The sequence below is a fragment of the Hydra vulgaris genome, chromosome 07 (genome assembly GCF_038396675.1).
Source record: "Hydra vulgaris chromosome 07, alternate assembly HydraT2T_AEP".
In the NCBI taxonomy this organism is placed as follows: Eukaryota; Metazoa; Cnidaria; class Hydrozoa; order Anthoathecata; family Hydridae; genus Hydra; species Hydra vulgaris.
In genome coordinates this window covers 1,467,899-1,492,703 of record NC_088926.1, presented here as the reverse complement: position 1 = coordinate 1,492,703, position 24,805 = coordinate 1,467,899, and the positions used below count along the sequence as shown (strand labels likewise).

The 24,805-nt window shown below is 26.7% G+C and overlaps 2 protein-coding genes across 4 annotated transcripts in view; one reads left to right on the top strand and one right to left on the bottom strand.

Annotated features, from left to right (window-relative positions):
* The window catches only part of LOC100206373 (filamin-B), a 55,077-nt gene that overhangs the window by 14,731 nt on the left and 15,541 nt on the right, over positions 1 to 24,805 (bottom strand). The window contains exons 1-11 of one of the 3 annotated variants that reach the window (XM_065800772.1): positions 13,234 to 13,855; positions 12,566 to 12,863; positions 10,479 to 10,663; positions 9,856 to 10,029; positions 9,057 to 9,387; positions 7,887 to 8,876; positions 7,032 to 7,310; positions 6,682 to 6,932; positions 4,816 to 5,011; positions 1,968 to 2,180; positions 1,686 to 1,880 (exon numbers count right to left, since the gene is read on the bottom strand). In XM_065800772.1, the coding sequence (XP_065656844.1) occupies positions 1,686 to 1,880; positions 1,968 to 2,180; positions 4,816 to 5,011; positions 6,682 to 6,932; positions 7,032 to 7,310; positions 7,887 to 8,876; positions 9,057 to 9,387; positions 9,856 to 10,029; positions 10,479 to 10,663; positions 12,566 to 12,863; positions 13,234 to 13,245 (3,124 nt within the window). In that variant the 5' untranslated portion in view covers positions 13,246 to 13,855. Of the gene's footprint in view, positions 1 to 1,685; positions 1,881 to 1,967; positions 2,181 to 4,815; positions 5,012 to 6,681; positions 6,933 to 7,031; positions 7,311 to 7,886; positions 8,877 to 9,056; positions 9,388 to 9,855; positions 10,030 to 10,478; positions 10,664 to 12,565; positions 12,864 to 13,013; positions 13,856 to 24,805 lie in introns of those variants that run through there. The other 2 variants (XM_065800770.1, XM_065800769.1) reach the window with 2 other exon arrangements.
* Positions 24,250 to 24,805, top strand: part of LOC100212924 (probable imidazolonepropionase) — a 69,333-nt gene continuing 68,777 nt past the window's right edge. Inside the window, exon 1 of the mRNA XM_065800773.1 lies at positions 24,250 to 24,509. The gene's annotated coding sequence lies outside the window, so the exon portion shown is untranslated. The remainder of the gene's footprint in view (positions 24,510 to 24,805) is intronic.

The window sequence follows — 24,805 nt, the reverse complement described above, 5'->3', positions numbered from 1 at the left end:
TTTCATACTTGTTACGAGCCCAGGGCACAACAATTTTTTAAATGAATGTTGACATTCGTATCTTTATTTAACGACAAATGTGTAATTTAAGAGATATATATCAAGTTTTATTTGCAAATTATTTTTATTCTAGTTAATAAGTTAGTAGATATATCAATGATGCTCATTGAATTTAATTATCTTTATTTCTTTAAAACAATTTTTTACGCATTTGCAAAGTATGCGCAAATTAATGTGCAATGACATAGCGATTGTAAATTATTATCCATTGATACTAAATAATGAATTTTTCTCAATTTAGTTTGCAAAATTTATTTACAAATAAAAAAAAAAACGTACAAACTTGAAAAAATTAAAAGAAAAGGAGCAATAAATAAAATAAAAGTTGTTTTTATTTTTTTTTTAAAACTTTTTAAAATAATCATATTAAGTAATATGATTATTTCAATGATAATTAAACTTTTGAACTAAAGAATTATATTTTTGCGAGAGCCATAAATTGCTTCCGTAAACCCTTTGAGGGGAGTGTGGGTGAGAGCTTAACTTCTTGTTTCCCGCCGAGGCTTCTATATATATCTGTGTGTGTGTGTGCGTGAGTGTTAGATGTATCAATACATTTAAAATATTTTTATATATTTGTTTGCTTATTATAAAAATAGTAGCTCTCATATTAAATGTAACACCTTGAAGTTATAATTTTAATAAAGTAAAGATTGGGTGACTAAAAAAAAACATGAAACAAGCAAAAAAATTTAAACTTAATACAAAAATAGATTAATAAAATGTAAAATGGCGATGCATCACTTGGGCATTTCCATTTCTGTGTGTGATTTTTCTTTTTCTTTGTTTTAGCAATTAAAAGCTGGGACTTAAAGCAATATGCATACTATTATGATTTTCTTAAAGAAAATTTATAACAAAAATATTTTTATTATATTTTAGGCTACCTGAATAAATTAAATAGATATATTTTTATTATTTTATTTTTTTTGCGTAATAATATCGCTACAGTTTGAAAATATACGATAATTTTCAAAACGCTATACTGTAGCTAGAAATAAATGATGACTGCCATTTCTCATAGAAAATATATTAAATATGAGTCATAGAAGTATAAAATCTCACATGAAATATTCACAAGCAATTTTTTTTTATTTTCTTAAAAATATCTCCAAGAAATTGACAAATTCGCAACTTCCGTGCGTGATCATTCATGAACTGCATTTAAACAATTGCTGTGACTCTATGATACATGGTGCTACCCTGTAACTTTCTGGAAATCTTTACTAATGTTGAAAACACTATTTTAAAAAAAATATATATTACTAAAATTTATATTTTCCGAGGAAATAAATTTTATCTAGTAGCTAAAATTTGAGTTTTTCTATTTCGTGTGTGATTCCACTTCTAACTTAATTTATTCTTTGTTAACATTTTTTTTTGCAAAATATTTATATAGGTTAGAATCAAATGAGAGTAAATTAGAGATCGCCAGATTTATTATTATGAAAATAATAGACAAAGCATATACAAATTTCCGTGCGTGATTTTTTGGAAATGCCCACTATGTAATTTTTGGTACAGTTTTTCTTTAGCATAGTTAAAATTATAAAAATCACAAGAGAAAATCATCTATTTTGATTGTAAATATTTTTCTGAAAAATCATTTAGAAATATTCTGTTACCTGCAACTTTACATTTGGAAGCATCACAGCCTGGTGTTGCCAAAATTTTAAATGGACTTTCTGGAACAGGAGCGCTAGAAAATGTAACTTTAATTATAAATTCACCATGTTTAGGTAGAGTATATGTTACAACATAAGTGTTAGGTTTCTTTCCAGGTTTGATTTCAATATCTGAAACTTTAGGCAACTTATTGTCTAAAAATACAATTATTCATTAAAAGAGTAAAAATAAAAAGTTTATGTTTCAAAACATTTATTGGAAAATAAAAAGCTGAAATATACCTGTTGGTGTTATATCTACAACTACATTTCCCTCCCCAGCTTCAGAGGCATCTACTTCAAAATATGTTGGTTCCAATGACTTAACACCAGTGGGCTTTATACCAGGTCCAAATACCTTGATCTTAGAAGGATCTGAAGCAGGTCCAACCTTAACAGCAAATGAACTTTTTGGAATTGGTTTTCCACCAAATGTGATGCTGACTTTGTAAGTACCTATTTAATAAAAATCACAATCTTATTAAGAAACTTAAATTAAAAAATGTGTGAAGTATATTGCTTGACTATATTTATGGTATACATACATAAATACATATATATATAAATATATATTTATATATATATACTATGCTCAATTCATATGTTAGGTCGAAATTTCCTAATATCAGTTTGCGCTCTTAAGGTAAAAATGTGCGCTTTAATTTTTTAGAAAAAGAAAAAAATAAAGAATAATAAAAGAAAAAATTGCTGCCCCATCCCAAACCCTCAGTCAATGTAGCAGCACTCTGCTGCGAGTCAGGCTATTTGTCAGCCAATATGTGTAATGAAGTCCCTGCAACTTCCTTTTTTTTATGACGCCATTTCCGTACATCTAATGCTGCATTTATATATGTGTGTGTATATATATATCAGGCTTGGTCGGGAAGGAGGAGCGATCATTCTTGATTACTGACCGCGCAAATAATATTTAGTTGAGAAAAACTGGCCAGGTTTGAGATTTCTAAGATACTTTGTTTTAAGAATATATTATAAAACCAACTATTACTTTAATACTATGGCTCATTCTCGGAACCACATCTGCAAAGCCATAAATCTTTTAAACTATTATTATTTGTTTACAAAAATAAATGTTTTAAATATATATTTTTTAAATTGTCAAAATTTTGAAAGTTTTTATATATTATAGATTTTATTACTATATTCTTATTTTTATTTAAAAAATATGTATCATTTATGTAATTTTGTGTTACTGTTTTTTAATCTAATGTAATCTTTTAAAGCAATTTTTACAATTTATTTTGTAAACAAAAAGACTTTCAATAATAATTGCATTTTCAATGAAATTATTAATAATCATTAAAGTTAATAAAACTAATTGTGAAATGAACATACAAGAAGTTTCTGGTTACTAAACACAAACATGCATACAAAGTAACTCGCGGATGAACAAGCATCACGCCTGAGGTCACGACATAACACAAATATATATATATATATATATTTGTGTTCTGTCGTGACCTCAGACATGGTGCTTGCTCATCTGCGAATTACTTTGTATGCATGTTTGTGTTTAGTAACCAGAAACTTCTTGTATGTTCATTTCATAATTAGTTTTATACATATATATATATATATATATATATATATATATATATATATATATATATATATATATATATATATATATATTTGTGTTCTGTCGTGACCTCAGACGTGGTGCTTGTTCATCCGCGAGTTACTTTGTATGCATGTTTGTGTTTAGTAACCAGAAACTTCTTGTATGTTCATTTCATAATTAGTTTTATACATACATATATATATATATATATATATATATATATATATATATATATATATATATATATATATATAAAGATATATATATATATATATATATATATATATATATATATATATATATATATATATATATATATATATAAAGATATATATATATATAAAGATATATATATATAAAGATATATATATATATAAAGATATATAAAATATATATATATATTCTTTCTATATATATATATATATATATATATATATATATATATATATATATATATATATATATATATAAATATATATATATATATATATATATATATATATATATATATATATATATATATATATATATATATATATATATATATATATATATATATATATATATAAAGTTATTAGATATAGAGAAAATTTTTAAGTTCTTAGATATTGGTTTAATAACTATATTTTTTTCGCTTCAGTTGCCATTCTTACTAACTCATTATACTTAAAGTTTTTTTTTTTCTGTTTTAAATACTAATTAAAAATACAAATCCCACTTACTAAACATCATCAGCGGTACTGTGAAGCAATTCTGCTTTCTCTTCATAAAGTATTTTTAACCTTTTTAGTTCATTTCTATCTAGTTAATTTAATTTCTACAGTAACTCAATGATTTAATTCATTTGTTCATCTTACTAAGCAGAATTGTTTCAAATATGTTAAACTTTTCAAACTACGCAAAGCATAAAAAGTTATTTAAAAAATTAACTTTTTTATTAAAAAATAATTTAGCTTAAATAAAACTAAAACTAGTGTTAGTTTTATTAAAATCTTGTTGGACTTTTTGGGGCTGAGGGCTATTTTTCTTTTGGAAGCCTTTTGTATGTGCCACAGTGTAAAAATGAAGAAAAAAAAGGTCTTCCTGACTTTTTTTTGGGCCTCTAACATTGCGAGGCCCGGGGTTATAGCCACCTCTAACCCAACCCTCCTTAATCCAGCACTGGAAATAAGACATGAGTATACTCTTTTTAAAAGTTATTTTCTTTTCCTAGTTTTTTTTTTTTTTTGTAATTGTCTCTCATGGGTCCAATTCATTTTTGCGCTTTTTTGAAATGTTCTCAAAACAACTAAAAAAGTTTTTCGCTAAAACTAAATATTATTTCAGTGGTCAGTAATCGAGAGTGATCGCTCCCACTTTTTGACCAAGCCTGATATATATATATATATATATATATATATATATATATATATATATATATATATATATATATATATAGACACACACACACACACACACACACACACACACATATATATATAAAAGTAAGTTGTTATTCAAAATTAAATTGACCTTCTTTTTCAGGAAGGTAAGATGTTGAAAACACCCCAGGTTCTTCCTCTATAAGTTTGACAGGTAGGGGTTTTCCAGCTTCATCTGTTACCTCAACAGCTAGTTTTGCCTTTCCAGCTTTTCGAGTATCAACAGTAAAAGGACAAGGTTTCCCACTGCGGTTCCCTGGTTTTAAACCAGGACCATCTGCTATTACCTATAAAAATGTTAAATTAAAAACAAAATAGATAAAAAAAAAACTAATTTGTAATAACAATTTATCATTTTAAAAATATTTAACATTTTTAAAAACTATTTTTTAATCATTTTTGTTTAGAGATTGTTCATAAATTATGTCATGCTCAAGGAGGAGGGGAGGGGGAGGTTAGTGGTTTTGTGTCGACTCAGACAGGACTTGTTACTAAAGTGCTACAATGTAATGAGGGGGAGGGGGTAAAGGGGTTCAAAATTGGTTGAAAATTGTGTGACATAATTTATGGATGACCCTTTACCTAAAACAGTAAATTAAAAAAATGGACTTTGATTTACAACAACTTTTAAGATTATGCATCCTTTTAATTCACAATAGAACCTTTCTGCTATAACATTTAAAAAATTAGCAGTAGAATAAAAGGATCCAAATCCATATTGATTGTCATTTTTTATATCAAGATGAGATATGAAATCTTTGTTAACTGAAGACACAAAGACCTTGCTAAAGTAATAAGACTGATAAGGGTAAAAGGTAATCAAGCCAAGAAATCTCTAATAAATAATAAAGTTTAACTATAAATCTTATTTTCAAGCAGACCAATAAAATTCAGTTAAGCACTTGTCAATAAGATTCAGTTAGAAGCACTTGTTAAACAGTTTAGAGAGCAGTAAAGAGAACTTACTTTTGTAGATTTATTTTAGAAAGTATAATAGAATATTACTAGAACGTTGTCTGGAAAAGTTGTTGTAAAAAAGTTTAAGTGAGAAATGGTTTTAGCAATCGAAGTCTATGTGATTTGGATGTCTAGCAATGGATTAACCTGTTTCACTGGTATGACCCAATAAGTGTGGTCATTAAATTAAAGAGATGAATTTGAAGAAAAGTTCTTAGCAAATAGTTTTGCCTTATACTTGGGAGGTGTTTTAAGATCAGAATTTTGTATGAGATAAAATTTTAGATTCAATTTTCAGCAGAAAGTAAAAATAAAACACCTGTCCAAAGATTGTAACAAAGAAGATTAAAAAAAAAGAAGAATTCCAGTCAGCTTTAAGCTCGTAATATAAAATGAAATAATGACGTTAATCTAATATGGAAGTATAAAATAAAAGATTCATTAACATCATAACAGGGTCTCAACTACAAAACTATGAGCACAAAGAAATTAGGCATAACCTAGGGCCAGAGACAAAGCACAAATGGTGGAGCAAACTTAAGTGATTTGAATTGTCTGGAAAATATGTTGTTTAATATTTTTAGATACTATAGCCGTGATTTAAGTTATAAGAGAAAACTTTACTCAAACATAGATAGTATATGACACCCTAAGCAATAAGGCATTGTTAATTTTTGCTTAACAATTTAAAGCTTTAACTTAGCATAAGAGCATTATAAAAAAGACACAAGTAAAAAACCACAAGCTAAGTCAAAAAACATTCATCATCCTAAACAGGAAAAATGCAACAGATTTACATCTACACCAGTGTATTAGACAAAGGGATGCAAATCTAAAATCAACCAAAACCCGAAAAGTCTTAAGGGTTCTGCCTTCCCCTAAAATCTTTCCTTCAATACAGTATACTGATGCCATTAACATTTTCTTAGAATCCCATTTACACTTTTTTTAAATTTAAATTTTTAAATTACAAAAAGTCAATTATTCAGCAAACTATTACCTTTGAAGCATCAAATTCATCAGATACAACAGCATTGAATGGACTTCCAGGTATGTGTTGATCAGCAAATAAAACATCTATTTTGTAATCTCCATCTTCAACAGGTATATATTCAAAATTGCAAGTTCCGTCACCGTTATCATCGCATTTAAACTTAGCTTCTTTTGGACCTGAAATTTTTACATCAATACCTCCTTCCCCAGCTTTACTAGCATCAATCTTGAATTTGCAAGGTTTGCCACATTTACCTCCTGAAAAAAAAAGTTGATGAAAATTATTTTTTTTGCTTTTAGTTGTTTGCAAATGCAAGAAACTTATTTAAATATAAAAGACTAAAACTGTTAAAATACCTTCTAAACCAGGTCCGGTAGCTTTTACTTTGCTTGGATCACAAAATGGTATGATATTAACAACAATAGGAGATTTAGGTATATCTTCATCCATAAATTGGATTTTAAGAGTGTATTTTCCAGGTGATTTGGGTAAATAAACAACAGTAAAAGTTCCATCATCATTGTCCTTAACTTTTACATCAACTTCATTACCAGTTTCATCTGTACAAAGAACTTGAACAAATCCACCTTTAACGCCTGAACCTTTGGTATATACTGTAAACTCTGCTGGCTTGCCTAAATTAAAATATTATTCTATACAACTATTTTATTATATAGTTATTCAAGCAAACAAATGAAGTTAACTAAAAATAAAAACAATAACAAAAAAAAAAAAAAAAAAAAAAAGAAATAACAAATGAAGGGCTACAGAAAGATAAATAAAATCTGGAATTTAGAATAGAACACTGAACAGAACTTGGAATTTTAAAAAGTGGAATAAATTATAAAATTTAAAATAAAATAAAAATTTGAAGAGAATTTAGAATTTGAAATGGAACACTGGAATATAATATTTGAAATTTAGAGTAGAACACTGGAATAGAATTTGAAATTCAAAATAAAATACTGAAACAGAACTTAAAATAGAACACTAAAATAGAATTGTTTATCATTCAAAACTTATTAAACTAATATTGCATTATTAATTTGATTTTTATTATTATTTTGTATTTAATGTTATTTCTTGTCTTAAATTAAAAACTTGTTATAAATTTATAGGTAGTATATTTATGCCTACTAAAAAGTTAAAATAGTACAAAAACTCAAATAAAATATCTATACATATCAAAATTAAAAAATTGTAAAACTTACCAGCCATGTTTCCTTCTTTTAATCCAGGTCCATCTGCATAAACTTTACTTATATCTCCACGTGGGCTAATCATTGCAGTAAATGGTGAGTCTTTTATATCTATTTCATCATACATAACATGAATGATGTATTTACCAGGTGCAGTTGGATAGTAATATACCTTGGCTGCCCCATCTGCATCCTCAACAATTTCAACTTTAGCTTGGCCAGGTCCTTCAACTCCAACTGTGAGATTTGCTATTGGTGCACCTTTACAACTAACAAAAAACTCAGCAGGTCGACCAGCAACACCTCTTTCTAAGCCAGGTCCCCAAGCTTTAATTTTTGATGGGTCTGCTGTAGATCCAACAGAAACTTTGACAGGACACTTTGGTACTACATTATTGTTAAATTTAACTCGAATTGTGTAAGTTCCTGCTTTACTTGGTTTATAAGTGCATGTATATGTTCCATCTCCATTATTTTGCAAATCAACTGCTATATCATTTTTTCCTGGGCCTTCAATATTCACATCCAAGTCACCAGCTCCTGCTTCAGTGCAATCAATGACAAATACTGCAGGTTTACCTGTTTTTAGACCTGGTTCTAAACCACTACCATAAATTTTGACACGATCGCTAGCTGGAGTAACATTGACATGATAAGGACTTTTAGCAACTTCTTTTCCACCATATTTAATGACAATAACATATCTTCCCATTAAGAGTGGCACATATGAGCATTTGTATATGCTATTTGGCAAACTCTCAATTTTAAGTTCTGTTTTTTTGGCTCCAGTTGGATCTATTACTACAACAGAAAGGTCGCCATTTCCTGCTTCACTAGCATTTACTTCAAATGGAGCATCTTGTCCCACAATTAAACCATGCAGTTCAAGACCTTTACCAGATGCAGAAACTTTACTGGAATCAAGATCAGAAGCTACATTGACTCTGAAAGGTGACTTAGGGATGTGATGACCTCCAACCCTCACATGAACATCATAAACACCTTTGAAAAAATGTTTTTAAATTAATCGTTTTAAAAACAAACAAAAAATCAAAAAACACTTAAAAAAAAGCTTTTTTCAAATTTCAAAAAAGAAAAAGAAAAAAAAAGCTAATAAAACACTTTTATTAAATACTTAAATTGCAAAAGTTTTTGAAAAAATAATAAATAACTTTTATTTACCAACTTTAGGTGCAATGTACTGACATGAATATGTATTGTCATGATTGTCTTGAACATTACAGTCAATAACTTTTCTACCTGGGCCAAAAACTTGAACATTAATTTTTCCATGTGAAGCACCTGTAGTATTAACAGTAAAATCAGCTGGTTTATTTACTATAACACCATTTTCTTGTAATCCAGGACCATATGCACTACACTTTGAAGCTTCATTCATTTTTCTCTTCAAAGGAGCACCAGGCTTTAATTTTGCTTCTGGGAAGTATGACACATAAGTCATCACAGAGAGTTCGTCAACATTGTTGTTGGTAATTTCTTCAGGTGTTATAACCTAAAATTTCAAAACTTCTTAGTAAATTTTTGAAAAAACTTACAATTATATATATTTTTATATCTACATATTATTGCATAAATAGCTATTGTGTAATTAAATTAATTATAATAATAACATAATATTGATAATAATATTAGAATAATAGTTTTCTCTTTATTAAAATATATTCAACAAAAAAAGCACAAGAGCATGGAAATGGTCCTTTAAATTGTGGCATTTAAAATATATACCAACATAAATTATAATAAATTATTTAATATTATTATCAATTTGTAAATATTTAAATTGTAAAATATTTATATATTAACACACACACAAACACACACACACGTCTGCGTCTGTGTGTTTCTGTGTGCTGATAAATATATAAATATATTTATCAGCACACAGAAACACACAGACGCACATACAGAAATAGACAAGTTAGCTTGTAGATAAATACAAACTTTGAACTGAATAACGAACCTGTGGCACTCCTAACCAGTCTTCAGCTAACTTCATGGCTTCTTTTGCATTTTCTAAAGCATTTTTTGGGTCTAAATCATCCCATGACGGAAACAGACCAGGTGCAATAGCTTCAACAAGAGCTGCAACAGCAATACCATTACACCAATCTTTGTTAAAGTTATTTATTGGGACCTATGCAAAATAAAAAACTAAATTAAAAGCTTATCAAATTTCGATCAATTTTGGAAACAAATTTGTCTTTTTACACAGCTGTGATTATAAAAAGTCAAGCTGGTTATCTAAACCAGCTTGATGATAACTCGTTTTTCAAAATTTCAAAAATTTCCAGGCAAGTTATTTTTAAATAAATCTTTGTGAACATTAAAATTGCAAAACTGAATTAAAAAAGTCGTTAACTTTTTCTTGTGTTTTATCTAATTAACTTTTTATTATTTCTTTTAATTACCTGCTAGTTGATTTTTATTTTTTTAATTTAAATTATTTGGCAATTTTGCTAATAAAAAGAAAAAAATTAATAACGCCTCTCTTTTATGAATTAGACCACCCAAGGAAACAATTTAAACAATGCACTTAACACTAGCAAATCTTTTACACCTAATTGATTTAAACAAAATATTTACCTCAGCAGGTAACTTGCTTTTAACCCAACCCATAAGGGCTTGTTTTGGCGTAATTCGTTCTACTTGACCACCTTCAGTATCTCCTTCATCATCCATCATTGGCAAACTAATTTGGTATTTTAGAATTAATGTCCATATCAAGCCCAATATCAATTTCAGGTTTCCACTTACTATGTGTGAAGAATCTATGAAAAAAAAAAAAATTAAATTATATTGGGCATGTATACAGAGTATGTTTAAATAGTCAACTTTTTGGTACAACTTTCAGTTCAGAATCATTTAGAACATATATGAACAACAATCATTAAGCTTTATAACATAATCCAATCTTGATTATCTCATATTTTTACAAAATTCTGAAATTTGTAAAAACATTAATTTTTTTTAAACAACGATTAAGATATTGGCTAAAAAAATATTTTTTGGTTGTAAAAGTCAAAATTAAAAAAAAATTGAATTAAGCAGTAATTAGTAAAAATTGAAGGAAAAATTTTTTTTTTAATTTTTCAAACAAATATTGATTTACAAAGTGCATATAATACAACACCACAATTAACACAATTTGCAAAATAAAAAATAATAATAAAAAGATAAATAATAAAAAAAAAGCTAGAAATTTTGTTAGTAAAATAAAAAGGGGAAGCATTTTTACGGGTAACACATTTTATAAGCAGGGGAAAAATAAGAGGTTGGTTCACAAAAAAAAAGTTGTTACAAAAAAAAAATTTTAACTTTTTTTGCAGCTAAAACCATTGCAAATGAATTTTTTCTATTTTCCTACAAAAAAAAAAAAAAAGGCAACCTTCTGTATAGCATTATGCCATAATTTTACATATCATGTTTAATAATTATTATGAAAATTTTTTTGTTTTTGTAATAATACTTTGTTGAAAAAAGTATATTATCCCTACTACATTAAAAAATATCCCCAAAAAATATTATTTATTTATACAGTTATATATTCTAAAACAGTTTAAAATTCAATTTGAAATTAAAAGTTTATAACATAATACTTTTAGATGTTGTTGCAAACAAAGCATAATTATTAAGTGAGTTAATACATTAAAGCTAAAATATATTTTAGTTCCAGTAAACTAATATTAGTTTACTAAGTTAGCGATTTAAGAGCGCAATGAAAAACATTTGATTTTTGACAAAAATACACATAATTTTCATGAACTTTACTCTCTTATACTTTTTTTTTATAATAAAGTTTTAAGTTTTTTTGCATCAATTAGTTTGACTCAACTTCTTTCTAATCATATATAGAAAGTATTGTTTAATATGGCTTCTTATACATATTATTCATGTCTTGAGACCATTATTGATAAAAAAAAAACTTGCCGCAGGACACATTTTTTCAAAAGTAGTTTTTAAAGGTAAGATTTCCTAAGCACCAAAACAAATATAATTTTTATGAAAATTTCCATATATATTAAAAAGGGACGAGGAATCTAATGAAATCTGGACTCTTTTTAACATTCATAAATAATTTTTTAGTTCTCAGCATTTAAAAACTTCAAGATTAATTTATATAGAAAACACAGTGTTTTTTATAAGAGTCCATGTGGAAATGGCAAATACAGCCTTTCCTCAATTTAAAACAAGTATTCATTTTTGTTTTCTTGAAGAAATGGTACTTAGGAATTTTGTTCAAAAATTATGTACATAAGGTTTTTATTCCTTTGCATATTGTTTGTTTTGATTTTTGCGCTTGATTTTTGATGTTTTTTTATTTTAGTTTGGTGCCATTTCACACCAAATTTTCCATACTTAGGGACAAGGCATTTTGTCAAAAAATCATCAGTTTTTCCAGCACAAAAAATGCAATAACCTTGGATCCAATTAACTTCTAAAGTTGAAAGACCCCTCATTTTTTGAGTCTTTTTAAGCTCAATACAACTATTTTAATTATATATAAATATATTGACAAAAAAAATCCTCTGGAATGGCTAGCTAAGTGTTTACTAAATTTGTTAAAACTTAATAAAACAAAAACAAAACTAAAAAACAAAAAAGCAACTAAGAATTAGACAATTTATAAACCACTTTTTTTCATACACACATCAATCAAAATTAAAACTTACCAATATTCACCACTTTAATATCTTCAGATGCAATGAAATTTAATGCAATGGTTATATTTTCTAATTTGTGTGATTTAAAAGTTGGCCTTTTGTTATACTTCTCAATTTTTTTATGAGATAAAACTTGCAAAAGAGCGATCAACTTCAAGCCATCGCTTAGGTCAGTTTCCAGATTGTAAATATATAAGTTGACACATTTTAAGTGCTCATTGCACCATCTTGTAAAAGTATTTTGTTGGATCTTTTTCCACTCTGCGTCCTGTGCAGTTGGATCATCGGGCACTTTAAGATCATATTCCTAAATGGAAACATAAAATGAATAATTATAACTGCAGAAAAACGAATTTCTTTAATATAACTTCGTAAAAATTTCACATATAATTTCAATCTTTTTAAAAGTCCGATGTTGGAAACGTAAATTGTTAGTTGTTAAAAGTTAAGATCGTACATCGGAAATCATCTTGAGAATCCTCTAAAGCATCTGTGTGTTAAAGATTTATGTAATTATTATTGATAGCTACTCCTAAATTAGTACGTTTGCAAACCATGCAACCTTCCCACATTAACAGAAATAACTAGAGAATAAAGTGATTAAAAACATCATGCATAATTTATACAGAATATTTAAAGGCGTGTTTGTCTAGGCTTTTGTTGTTTTAAAAACTAACCTGGGTAGCCATGTTAGCTAATCCAAAATTTATTCTCAACCAAGTCGCATCTAGCGGAATGATATTTTTCTATTGATTTGAAAACGTATTGTTTTAAGTGCAACGGTTTAAGCTTCTACCCTTTTATGGTATTAAATGTTTACGAAGTTGCATAAATTAAATCGCCCTTTTATATAATTCCCTAATCGATTCCTTTAAGGTACTAAACGCGTCAATCATTTTTAAATGTATCAAATTACTTCTCGTGATTGTTAGGCTAAGCCTCGACTTCAAAATTAAAAATGTGGACGCATAAAACATGTAAAAAAATATTAATTATTAAAACTTTAATAGTCGATGTTCAGAGGAAAAAAAAACTATTTAAAAGTTTTATCAGTGTTCAATTCGAATATAAAATTTTAATTTTAATTTAGAATAATTTTATTACTGTTTAAATTGTTATTTAAAAAAAACAACGTGTTTTTAAGGAGCTTTTTGTTCGTAGTTACCTTTTATTCTATTTTTGCTTTTAAAATCAAATTAAATATTATCGATTTAAAATTTATCTTTTAACTCATAATTTATGATTACTTTGTCGCTATTCAGAACCGTTGGCGTGAAAACTTTCATATTTGTGTTAATGTTCATATTGTAATTATAATTATTTCTATACACGTAAACAAATAAATAACGTTTATAGCCTTTGCTTAGACGAAAGAGTAGTGCTTTTAGGTAAACAAAACGATTATTTTGTTATTATAACTTTAAATCTTGTTTACTTTCATTTCGATATAGAACAAAACGAAAAAGTAGAGTTCGACTTTATAACACTGATAAAGTTTTGTCATTTTTATACACTAAAATAAACGTAGAAAAACAATTTGGTAAAAATAGAAAACATGTTTGTTTTTTTTAGTGTTATCCATTGTCATGGTTTTTAATTACATCTACTTAAAAATATTAGAGTCATTTAGAATGTAAAAATATTTGAGTCGTATTTATTTAGAATTTTGACTCAATTAGAAAATTAAAATCTATGAATAGGTTTAATATTTTCTAAAATTAATTAGATTGATTATGATAATCTAACTTGAATAATTAAAAAAAATTTTTTATAAAACTTTGTATTTTGCAAATGTGTACAAGCGAAATATTAGCGATTAAAGCAAAGGACGGACGCAAAAAAAAAAAAAGAATTCTGGGCATTTTTTTTTTTTTTATAAATGATCTAAAGTTTCATTGCTAATCGTTGATGTATTGCTGAAAACTATTATGTCAAGAAAATAGTTTTTTTTTTTAAAAACGCAACAAGTTTATAAGCTGAAATAAATGACAAATATATTTATCGATATTAGTTAAACAGAATCATAATAAATCGCGGAAGCTCGTTTATCAAAATCAAGCGAACTTTTACTATAACAAAAACATATTTCAGATAATAAGTTTGTTATGACATTACTTGCTCGCCTGATAACGCGAACAAAAAAATTTCTTTTTTAAAGATTTTTTCCTGTAAACAAAATAAAATTAAGAACTTTTTTTTACTCATGGGTTGAGTAATTGTAAGCAGAGCCGTCCTGAAAAAAGAGAGAGGAAGGGGGTGTCGTATCTAATTTTTGCCAACTAACAACACTAAAAAAAAAAAAAGGAGGAAGGGGGGAGTTATACACCTCCTTCTTACTAGGGATTTCTCTTACACCCCTTCTTTAGGGACGGCTCTTGTAATGGGATAGAGCGGAAAGATATAGAAAGCTTAAAGAAACGGATCACTTCGATAAAAGCATACCTGATTATTAAAAAAGAATGTTTCTACACTGACTATTAATTTTGAATATTTTCACGGCTATTCAATATTTTTTTTAAATGGACAAATGGATGAACTATAAAATGGGTGAATGGGTGAACATTTTTTAAACAAACAACATTAGAGCATTCAGAATAGTTAATTAATGGCAAAGCATGATAAAATTTCACTTTAACTTTTAGTTTGACGAAAAAATATTTCTGCATCATCCTTTTTTTTCTGCATCATACATTTTTTCTGCATCATACTTAGTGTGGGAAAAATTTACTATAAAAAGTTGAAAATATTTAAAAAGTCATTAGATTTCCAAAGGAAATGATTGAAATGGTTTAAAATTATAAAATTTGTAATGACAAAGAAAATAACAAACTTATTGTTAATTAGATTAATAATAAGTTTAAAAAAAAACTATATAAAAATATAATGAAAGTATGTAGATATTAATTAAAATACATAAAAAAAAAAGAAACTATTTTTACTATAAAATAAAGTATTATATATAAATACATTTTGACAAATAAAGTTAATTTTAACTTTTTAGAAAATACATATCTGTTTCCATTTTAGTAACATAAAAATATATCAGAAGAGAAAAACAAATAATTAGTAACATAAAAATATATAATAATAGAACAATAAAATTGCTTTTGAAATGCACAACTTTTTTTATTAGGGAAAACTTTATGGGAAAAAAATACCATTTTTAAATAACTATCATAAGTTACCAGTAGACCAACAAAAGAGGTCAGCAAATTGCTAATTATCTTTCGTACTTTTATTTTTTTGACGTCTTTTTAGGTCCATATACCGGCGGCATTTGGTCCTAAAAAGACGTCTTTGAATACTCGTCAGTTTAATTAATCACAAATTAAACCGTTCGACTCTGAATCTACATTAGTATTACTAACATAAAAAAAAAGTACATAAAAATTGTATACTTTGTATTGAATATAATTACGATTTTTTTGTCTTTATACTTCTCATCCTCCCCCCTTCCCGTCCCTCCTTCCTCTCTCTTTTATGTGGCTTGCGTACAGATTTTCTTTACGCGAAAAAGAGTGCGGGACATAAAACCTCTAAAATCTGCAATTGATATGACACAGAGATTTCATTGTTTTTTTCCATTATTCAGTGGATTCAGTATCTTTTTATAAATTTGCAAGTAATCAATAAGTTCCAAGAAGAAAAAATTGTTCAAGATTTTAAATTTGTATAAATAAAAGTTTTAATTAAAATGGGTTTAACACAAAAAAAAAAAAAAAAAGTCGTTTAGTTAAATATAGGAAACATTTATTATGGTACAGTCGGTGCGGTTCATATCAGGTTACACATATTTTGATGCAGCATTTTTCATATTTGGTTTTTGTTGTAAAAATGAATTGTTCAAATCATAAGTTTACTATCCAATTTCTACGAACTATAAATTGCTATATGGTTTTGAGTATTAATCAAGTCAATACAGAGTAAAAAATATAATTTCTATTACTTTGATTGAACACAATTATCAATGATAACAGATAGAGATTTTAAGTACTTTATAATTATTATTGTCATTTTAATAATTTTATTTTACTATTTTGTCCATTAAAATAAGCTTTCCAATTTTTTTACAACATAAAAGTTTGTCTGGCAGAAGCCAAGGTCTTATCACCCAGATATAACAAGTGGATTTATCTTGAAAGAAATACGCGCATACGCTTAATTATATATACAAACAAATATATATATATATACAAACAAATATATATATATATATATATATATATATATATATATATATATATATATATATATATATATATATATATATATATATATATATATATATATATATATATACATATATACATGGCCGCCGAGAGGGGAGGGGGTAGACGGGGAAGATTCCCGGGGCCCCGTGTATGTACAAATAATTTTTTTTCATGAAGTCTTATTTGTTCATCACTTATTTTTTGTCGTTAAGATTTTTAACAAATATGCTTCTTTTTATTCTTGCTAGTTTTCTTTTGTAATATTAAAATTCGAATTTTTTCAATCGAATTTTTTTCAATTGAATTTCAATCAAAATTAAAATTTGATTATTTTCAATCGACCTTGTTAACTTTTCATTTGTTAATTTTCTTTTAAAACGTTAAAAGTTGTACAGATTGCGTGACTTGATCTCTCATTAATTAAAATCTTCATTTTAGACACTGCTGATGTTTTTTGTAACCGTATATTTTTAATTTTGGTTTACATTATGTAAATAACATATACGTGTTAAATTAAAACCTTTGATAAATATTACAATTGCGTTTAATACAAAATATTCAAATATAAATGTTATTAAAAAAATGTTATTATTCATAAACTTTAATTTGCATTACTTATTTATAAATTCTGTATAAAGAGCTACGTTTTAATTTCTGAAATACAGAATATGATTTCTCGCCATAAATCTGGATACGAAAAACGAAAAGAGCGACAAAAAAGAAATGAAGAAAGTTCTAGAGGTATGAGAACACTAGAAAATTTGGGGGTTAAAATTTCTTCAAAAACACAGAAAAATGACTATTGCGATAATGGAGATATTGATTCGGACCCATTAAGCGCAAGGAGTGAAACGGAATTTGTTGGAATTTCCGCGCAATCTGATATTTCGACATTTTCTTTGTATGCCGACTGTGCCAACATCGATATTGGAGTGGTAAAAGTAAATGTAACACCAAAATAGGTATAAGATGCCATTCTAAGAGGTCCAGAACCACACCCAACAACATTTCTTGTAGATAAACACGGTTGTCGATTCCCTACCTATTTATTAGGCTTTCGTTTAAAAAATAAAGAAATAGTTCCTCGTGATTGGTTAGTTTGAAGCAAGTCTAAAAATGCTTTGTTTTGTTTTCCTTGTCGTTTATTTTATAAATTTCATAAGCAAAGATCAATTTTTGCTACAGAAAATGGTTGGCAGGTTAATAGAGGGTACAAAAAATTATATGACAGAATACCTGACCATGAAATATCTAGTAATCATAAATCTTGTTATATCCAGTGGCGAAATTTAGAAAAAAATATTAATAAACATACCACAACTGATTGCTATATAGTAAAACAAATACAAAATGAGACATAGAAATGGAAAGATTTATTAAAACGATTATTAGATGTAATTTTGTTTCTTGCTGAGTGTGGAATGAAGCCTTTGTGAATGAAGTGGAATGAGTGTGGAATGAAGCCTTGTGAATGAAGTGGAATGAGTGTGGAATGAAGCCTTTGTGGAATGAAGCCTTTGTGGAATGAAGCTGAATGTGAGCCTTTGGAGGTGTTACTCGTTTGATTGGAGATACAAACAGTGGAAATTTTTTAGAATTATTAGAACTTTTAAGTCATTACGATCTGCTTTTAGAAGAACATTTAAAAAACGTAAAGCAGACACAAATCGAAAAGCAGAGATTGCAAGTACATTACTTATCGCTAGACATTCAAAATGAATTCATATCATGCTGTGCAGATTACTTGAGAACTTGTATTTTAAAGGAAAGAGAAACTATGAAGTATTATTCCCTTATTGTAGACGCAACACCCGATTCTGCGCATAGAGAACAAACTACATTCATTTTACGGTACGTTACTATTAAGTCCAACAAATTCAAAATTATGGAAAGATTTCTTGCATTTGTTGACTGCAATATGAAGACTGGAGAAAATATTGCTAATTTAGTTCTTGAAACGCTACAAAGGTATAATATTCCTATAAGTGACTGTCGCGCACAAGGATATGATAACGGAGTTATCATATCCTTGTGCGCTAACATGAGTGGATCATATAAAGCTGCACAAGCTCGCATTTTGCAAATTAATCCACTGGCAATTTTTTCTCGTTGTGCATGTCATAGTTTAAATTTATGTGGTGTTCATGCAGCAGAATCTTGTATTAATGTTGTAAGATTTTTCGGCACTATACAAAAATTATACAATATATTAAGTAGTAGCCCATAAAGATGGGAAATATTAAAAAATAATACTGGATGTTCTTTGCACACTATGTCAAATACACGGTGGTCTGCAAGAGTTGAAAGTGTTAGGCCATTTGCTGAAAAAATTAATGAAATAAAAATAGCAATAAACGCTGTTTTGGAGTTAAACTTAACGTCAGAAACTCGATCAGATCTTATTAGAATAAAAAAATATATGGAATCTTTTGAATGCTTAGTACTGGCAAAAATATGGCACAAAGTTCTTGCAGCTATAAACTAAAGAAGTACTGTTTTACAAGCTCGCAATGCAACAATTGATGTAGAAATAACCAATTTGTCGAGTCTTCTTGTTGAATTAAATACGATAAGAGATAGTTGGGATACTATTCTAAATAAATGTAGATTGTTAGGCACATCTTTGCAGATAAACATAGAATTTTCGGGGAAAAAATATACTAAAAAGAAAAAAAAACAAGAGTTAATAAGGACACCGGCAGAAGAATTTAAAATTAATGTACTCAATGTTTTCATGGATAGCATTATTGGAAATATGGCAAGAAGATTTAATGCAATCAATGATCAAGCATGTTGAAAAGAATAAAAAACGTATTAAGATCAACAATGACACAAAATCGTTTAAATGACTGAGGACTTTTATCTATTGAAGCCGAAATGGCTATGAAAATTAAATTTGAAGAAGTTATTAATTTGTTTGCGAGTCGAAAACCTCTATTATGAAACAGTGTCTAAAATTGTTTTTTATCCACTTTTTCTTAACTTTAACTTTTAAAAGATTTAAATAGTTTTGACTTTTAAAAGATTTAATTAATTTTCATTTTTAATTTTCAATAACCAGAGCACGCTTTCTGGTCCTGGGTATATGATTGATCATATTGAGGGCCCGTTAAGAAAACTTCCCCAGGGCCCGAAATTTCTCTCGGCGGCTATGTATGTATATATATATATATATATATATATATATATATATATATATATATATATATATATATTTATATATATATATATATATAAATATATATATATATACATATATATATATATATATATAAATATATATATAAATATATATATATATATATAAATATATATATATATATATATATATATGTATATATATATATATATATATATATATATATATATATATATATATATATATATATATATATATATATATATATATATATATATATATATATATATATATATTAGGGTGGGTCAAAAAGTATAAAGTTTTAGCTGCACAAATCAAACATACTTAAAAAAGGTGCTCCTCCATTTCCTGAATAAGATAGTATAAAAATTTTTGAATAAGAAATATTTTTAGTGGTCCCAACAGACCCTTGAGTATTTAATGGGCCCCTCATATTATCTTACAAAAATTATTTTAAATGTATATCAACCTGGTACTCAAAAAAAGTGACATTTTATAAAATTTTCAAAAATTGTTAATTTTTATAAAATTTTTATTTAAAAAAATTTATTAAAAAAAACTTGATAAACTTTTTCAAAATTGTTAAAAACAATCATTTTTATGCAATAAAATCTAAAATAGTTATATTTATAAAAAATAACATTTTTGAAAATTTTATAAAATGTCACTTTTTTGAGTACCAGGTTGACATACATTTGAAACAATTTTTGTTAGATGATATTAAGGGCCCATTAAATATTCAACTGGGACCACTAAAAATATTTCTTATTCAAAAATTTTTATACTATCTTATTCAGGAAATAGAGGAGCATCTTTTTTAGTATGTTTAATTTGTGCAGCTAAAACTTTATACTTTTTGACCCACCCTAATATATATATATATATATATATATATATATATATATATATATATATATATATATATATATATATATATATATATATATATATATATATATATATATATATATATATATATATATATATATATATATATATATATATATATAGTAGGAATTGTGTTAATATTTCCAATAAGAGTTCTCAATACAGCGTCTTATATAATAGTAGAGCAAATAATGTAGAGAAAATAATAGTATATATAGTATATAGTAGTATATATATATATATATATATATATATATATATATATATATATATATATATATATATATATATATATATATATATATATATATGTATATATATATATATATATATATATATATATATATATATATATATATATATATATATATATATATATATATATATATATATATATATATATAGTATACATATATATAGTATATAATAGTATATATATAAAATATAATTAGTAGAGCAAATAATATAGTGAAATCTAAACAATTATTAATATTTATTTCAATTACAATACTTAAAGTTTCATGCAATTGCGATCATCAATAGTTACATCTGATGATCGCTATTGCGTGAAACTTTAAGTAATGTAATTGAAATATATATTAATAATTATTTAGTTTTCGCTATATATATATATATATATATATATATATATATATATATATATTATATATATATATATATATATATATATATATATATATATATACATCAAATAAAAAATGAAAATAAAATGAAATTAAAACAAGAATATAGGTACAAACATACTTTTTATTAAATTGTTTAATATAATACAAATTTTATTATAAACATTTAAATTTATAACTATACATAGAGACAGTGGCGGCGTTAGGGTAGGGCCTGGTTGGGCAATGGCCCAGGGCGCCGAATATAAAGGGGCGAAACTAATTGGTTATTTTACCCTTAGCCTTTTTTTTGAATGGGGTTAAATTGAGCTAGGGGCGCCGTAGAAATCTTGCCCAGGGCGCTGGTAGTGCTAAAACCGGCACTGCATAGAGACTTAACTAATATATAGTGTGATCACTACAATAACATCTTGGAGTCTTTTATTTATACTTTTATACAGATTTTCTATAAATATGATGGGGATATTATACCATTCTTCTTTTAGAACATTACAAAGCTCATTTACATTCTTTGGCAACCTTTACATCTTCTTTCTGTCTAAGTTGTCCCAAACATGTTCGATTATATTCAAATCAGGACTCTGAGGAGGCCAAGATATGGTTTGAAGCACTCCCTCCTCTTCCAGATTTCACAAATAATTTTTAAAGTATGTTTGGGATCTTTATCCTGTTTTATCATGTTGATAAAATAATCCCCAATCAGTTGTCATCCAGAAGGCACAGTATGATTATATAAAATATTTTTATATTTTTCACCTGTAAGCTTATCTGTTATTCTAACAATATCCCCTACCCCTTTTATTGAAATACACCCCTAAACTTGAATATTCCCTCCACCATGTTCGACAGTTGATGCTAGACATGGCTCCTTCAATGCCTCTCCCTTTCTTCGCCTAACATACTGACGTTTATTTGTCCCAAATATTTAAAATTTAGATTCGTCTGTAAACAATACCTTGTCCCATTGATTTTTTTTTGCCACTCTTTGTGCTCTCTGGCGAACATTAATCTTTTTTTCTTTATTACCTTTGCGTAGTAAAGGTTTTTTAATAGCTACACAGCCTTTTAATCCAGATTTTATTAAAATTCGTCACACAGTAGATGCATGTACTAAAGTTCCACTAGCTCTCTTAAGATCTTGAACGAGTTCTGCGCTTACTTTCTTGTGATTTCGTAATGCTTTTATTTTTAAAAACTGGTTATCGCGTAGGCTTAACTTCTTGGGACGACCAGACTTCTTTTTATCCACTACATCACCAGTTTCATTATATTTTTTAACTATTTTTTGAACTGAGGCTCGCGAACAATGATGCAATTACTGTCATTAATTGATATCTTTGGCGTTTTATTAGTAAAATTTTATAATCATTAACTAAAATAAATAAATATAGCTTTATTTAAAACTCAATATTGTTTACTTATATTTCTTTAAATGTACATTTAAAAAAAAAAATTCTTAGGCGCTACTTTCTTTTGCACAGTACCGTATATATATCTATATATATACTTTTTTTTTTTTTTGAATTTAGGTGCTCCAAGAAGACCTTATGGTCTTTTCACAGAGCATCGCGGAAGTGTATTTAACCGGGAAGTTCACGCCTCCTTCCTTACAGTGACGCGAAAATATTTCCAGAGCTCGTTTTGAACCTGGATCTCCTGCTTCTATGGCAAGCGCTCTAACCACTGCGCCACGGCACAATATATGTATGTATGTATGTATCTATACATATATATATATATATATATATATATATATATATATATATATATATATATATATATATATATATATATGTATATATATATATATATATATATATATATATATATATATATATATTTTTATTAATTATATATTAATTTGTTAGTTATTTTTATTAATTATATATTAATTTGTTTAAAAGTAAGAGTAAAAAACAAATAACTAACAAATTATATTATAATTTGTTAGTTATTTGTTTTTTACAATTACTTTTAAAACCTCATTTCATTGAAATATATAGTTTTTTCAGTCTCCTGTAAAATTTTGCTTTTTACACAAGTGAGATATTACCTGGCCAACGACGTTATGTAAGAATAAACAAAAGTATTTAAAAGAAAGATTATAATTGTTTGGTATCAATATCAATAAAATATTTATTGTGTTGATGTCAAACAATTACAATGTGTGCTTTAATGTGTGCTTAAAACGTTGAGTTGAAGTTAAATTATGTTATTTTTTAGAATCAAGTTCCACAATAGTTGCTCTTGACGAGTTTATAATAAGTCAGCTTGGTTTTATAAAGTTGTTAGAATAAAAAATCTTTTTTCATAAAGTTTTTAACAAAGTTGTTGAACAGTTAGTACTTACTATTTAATTTGCGTTTTATAGAAGAAAAAAAATAAATTGACTGGTAGCATTGCATTCTTTAACGTGAATAGTAGAATGTTAAGAATATTTCGCATGCTTCGAACACTAATGGTTAATGTTTGATGACAAAAAAATACTTGCGTATCATCAGCAAAAAGGAAAAAGTTGAGTATATTGGAGGATATTTTTAATACAAACAAGAAAAAGCATGGCCTAAAAATTGTAAGACCATCAAATAACACTTCTCAGTCATGAATCGCTTTTGAAAGATCAAGGAACACCCGTAAAGTGTATTTATTTGTTTAACTTTTAACTCAAATTCTACTACTTTATGCTCGATGTTTATTGAATGTTTAGAACTGTCGTTTACTTAACCGATGTTTATTTTAACCGATGTTTATTGAATGTTTTAACCACCGTTTCTAATGGCTTTGCACGTCATTTTTAACTTGGAAGCTTTTCTTTATTAACTAACATTTTAGTTAATTGGTAGTATTTGGAATAAATGCGTGCATCAATACTGACCGTAACACTGACGGCCACATACTAATAATATTGAAGGTCAGCAATACCCGATATGTTTTTTCAAAAGTTTAACGGTTAACTATACGCACTCTTTATTGCATCATGGTTTAATTATTGCGTTTCTTGCAATTTGCAATTTATGTTTATTGTTTAGTTTTCACAAAACAGCTCAAAGGTGTGTTATTAAAAATTATATATTTTTTTGTTTTTGTTGTACAACATATGTTAGAAAATTTTGCAACCATTGTAATTTTGCTAAAAAATAATTTTAAAACGTTATTAGAGTTGCTAGCTGCAAAAACAGCTTGTGTTTTGACAAAAGTCGCATTTATTAGTATATAAAAATATGCGGATTCCATTATTAATGCCTAATTTAAATATGCTATCTAATGATGAAATGCTTCTTGTGCTTTTTTGTGATTTTTTTTGTGAATTGTGATATTGCCTCTGTGTGTGTTTATATATATATAT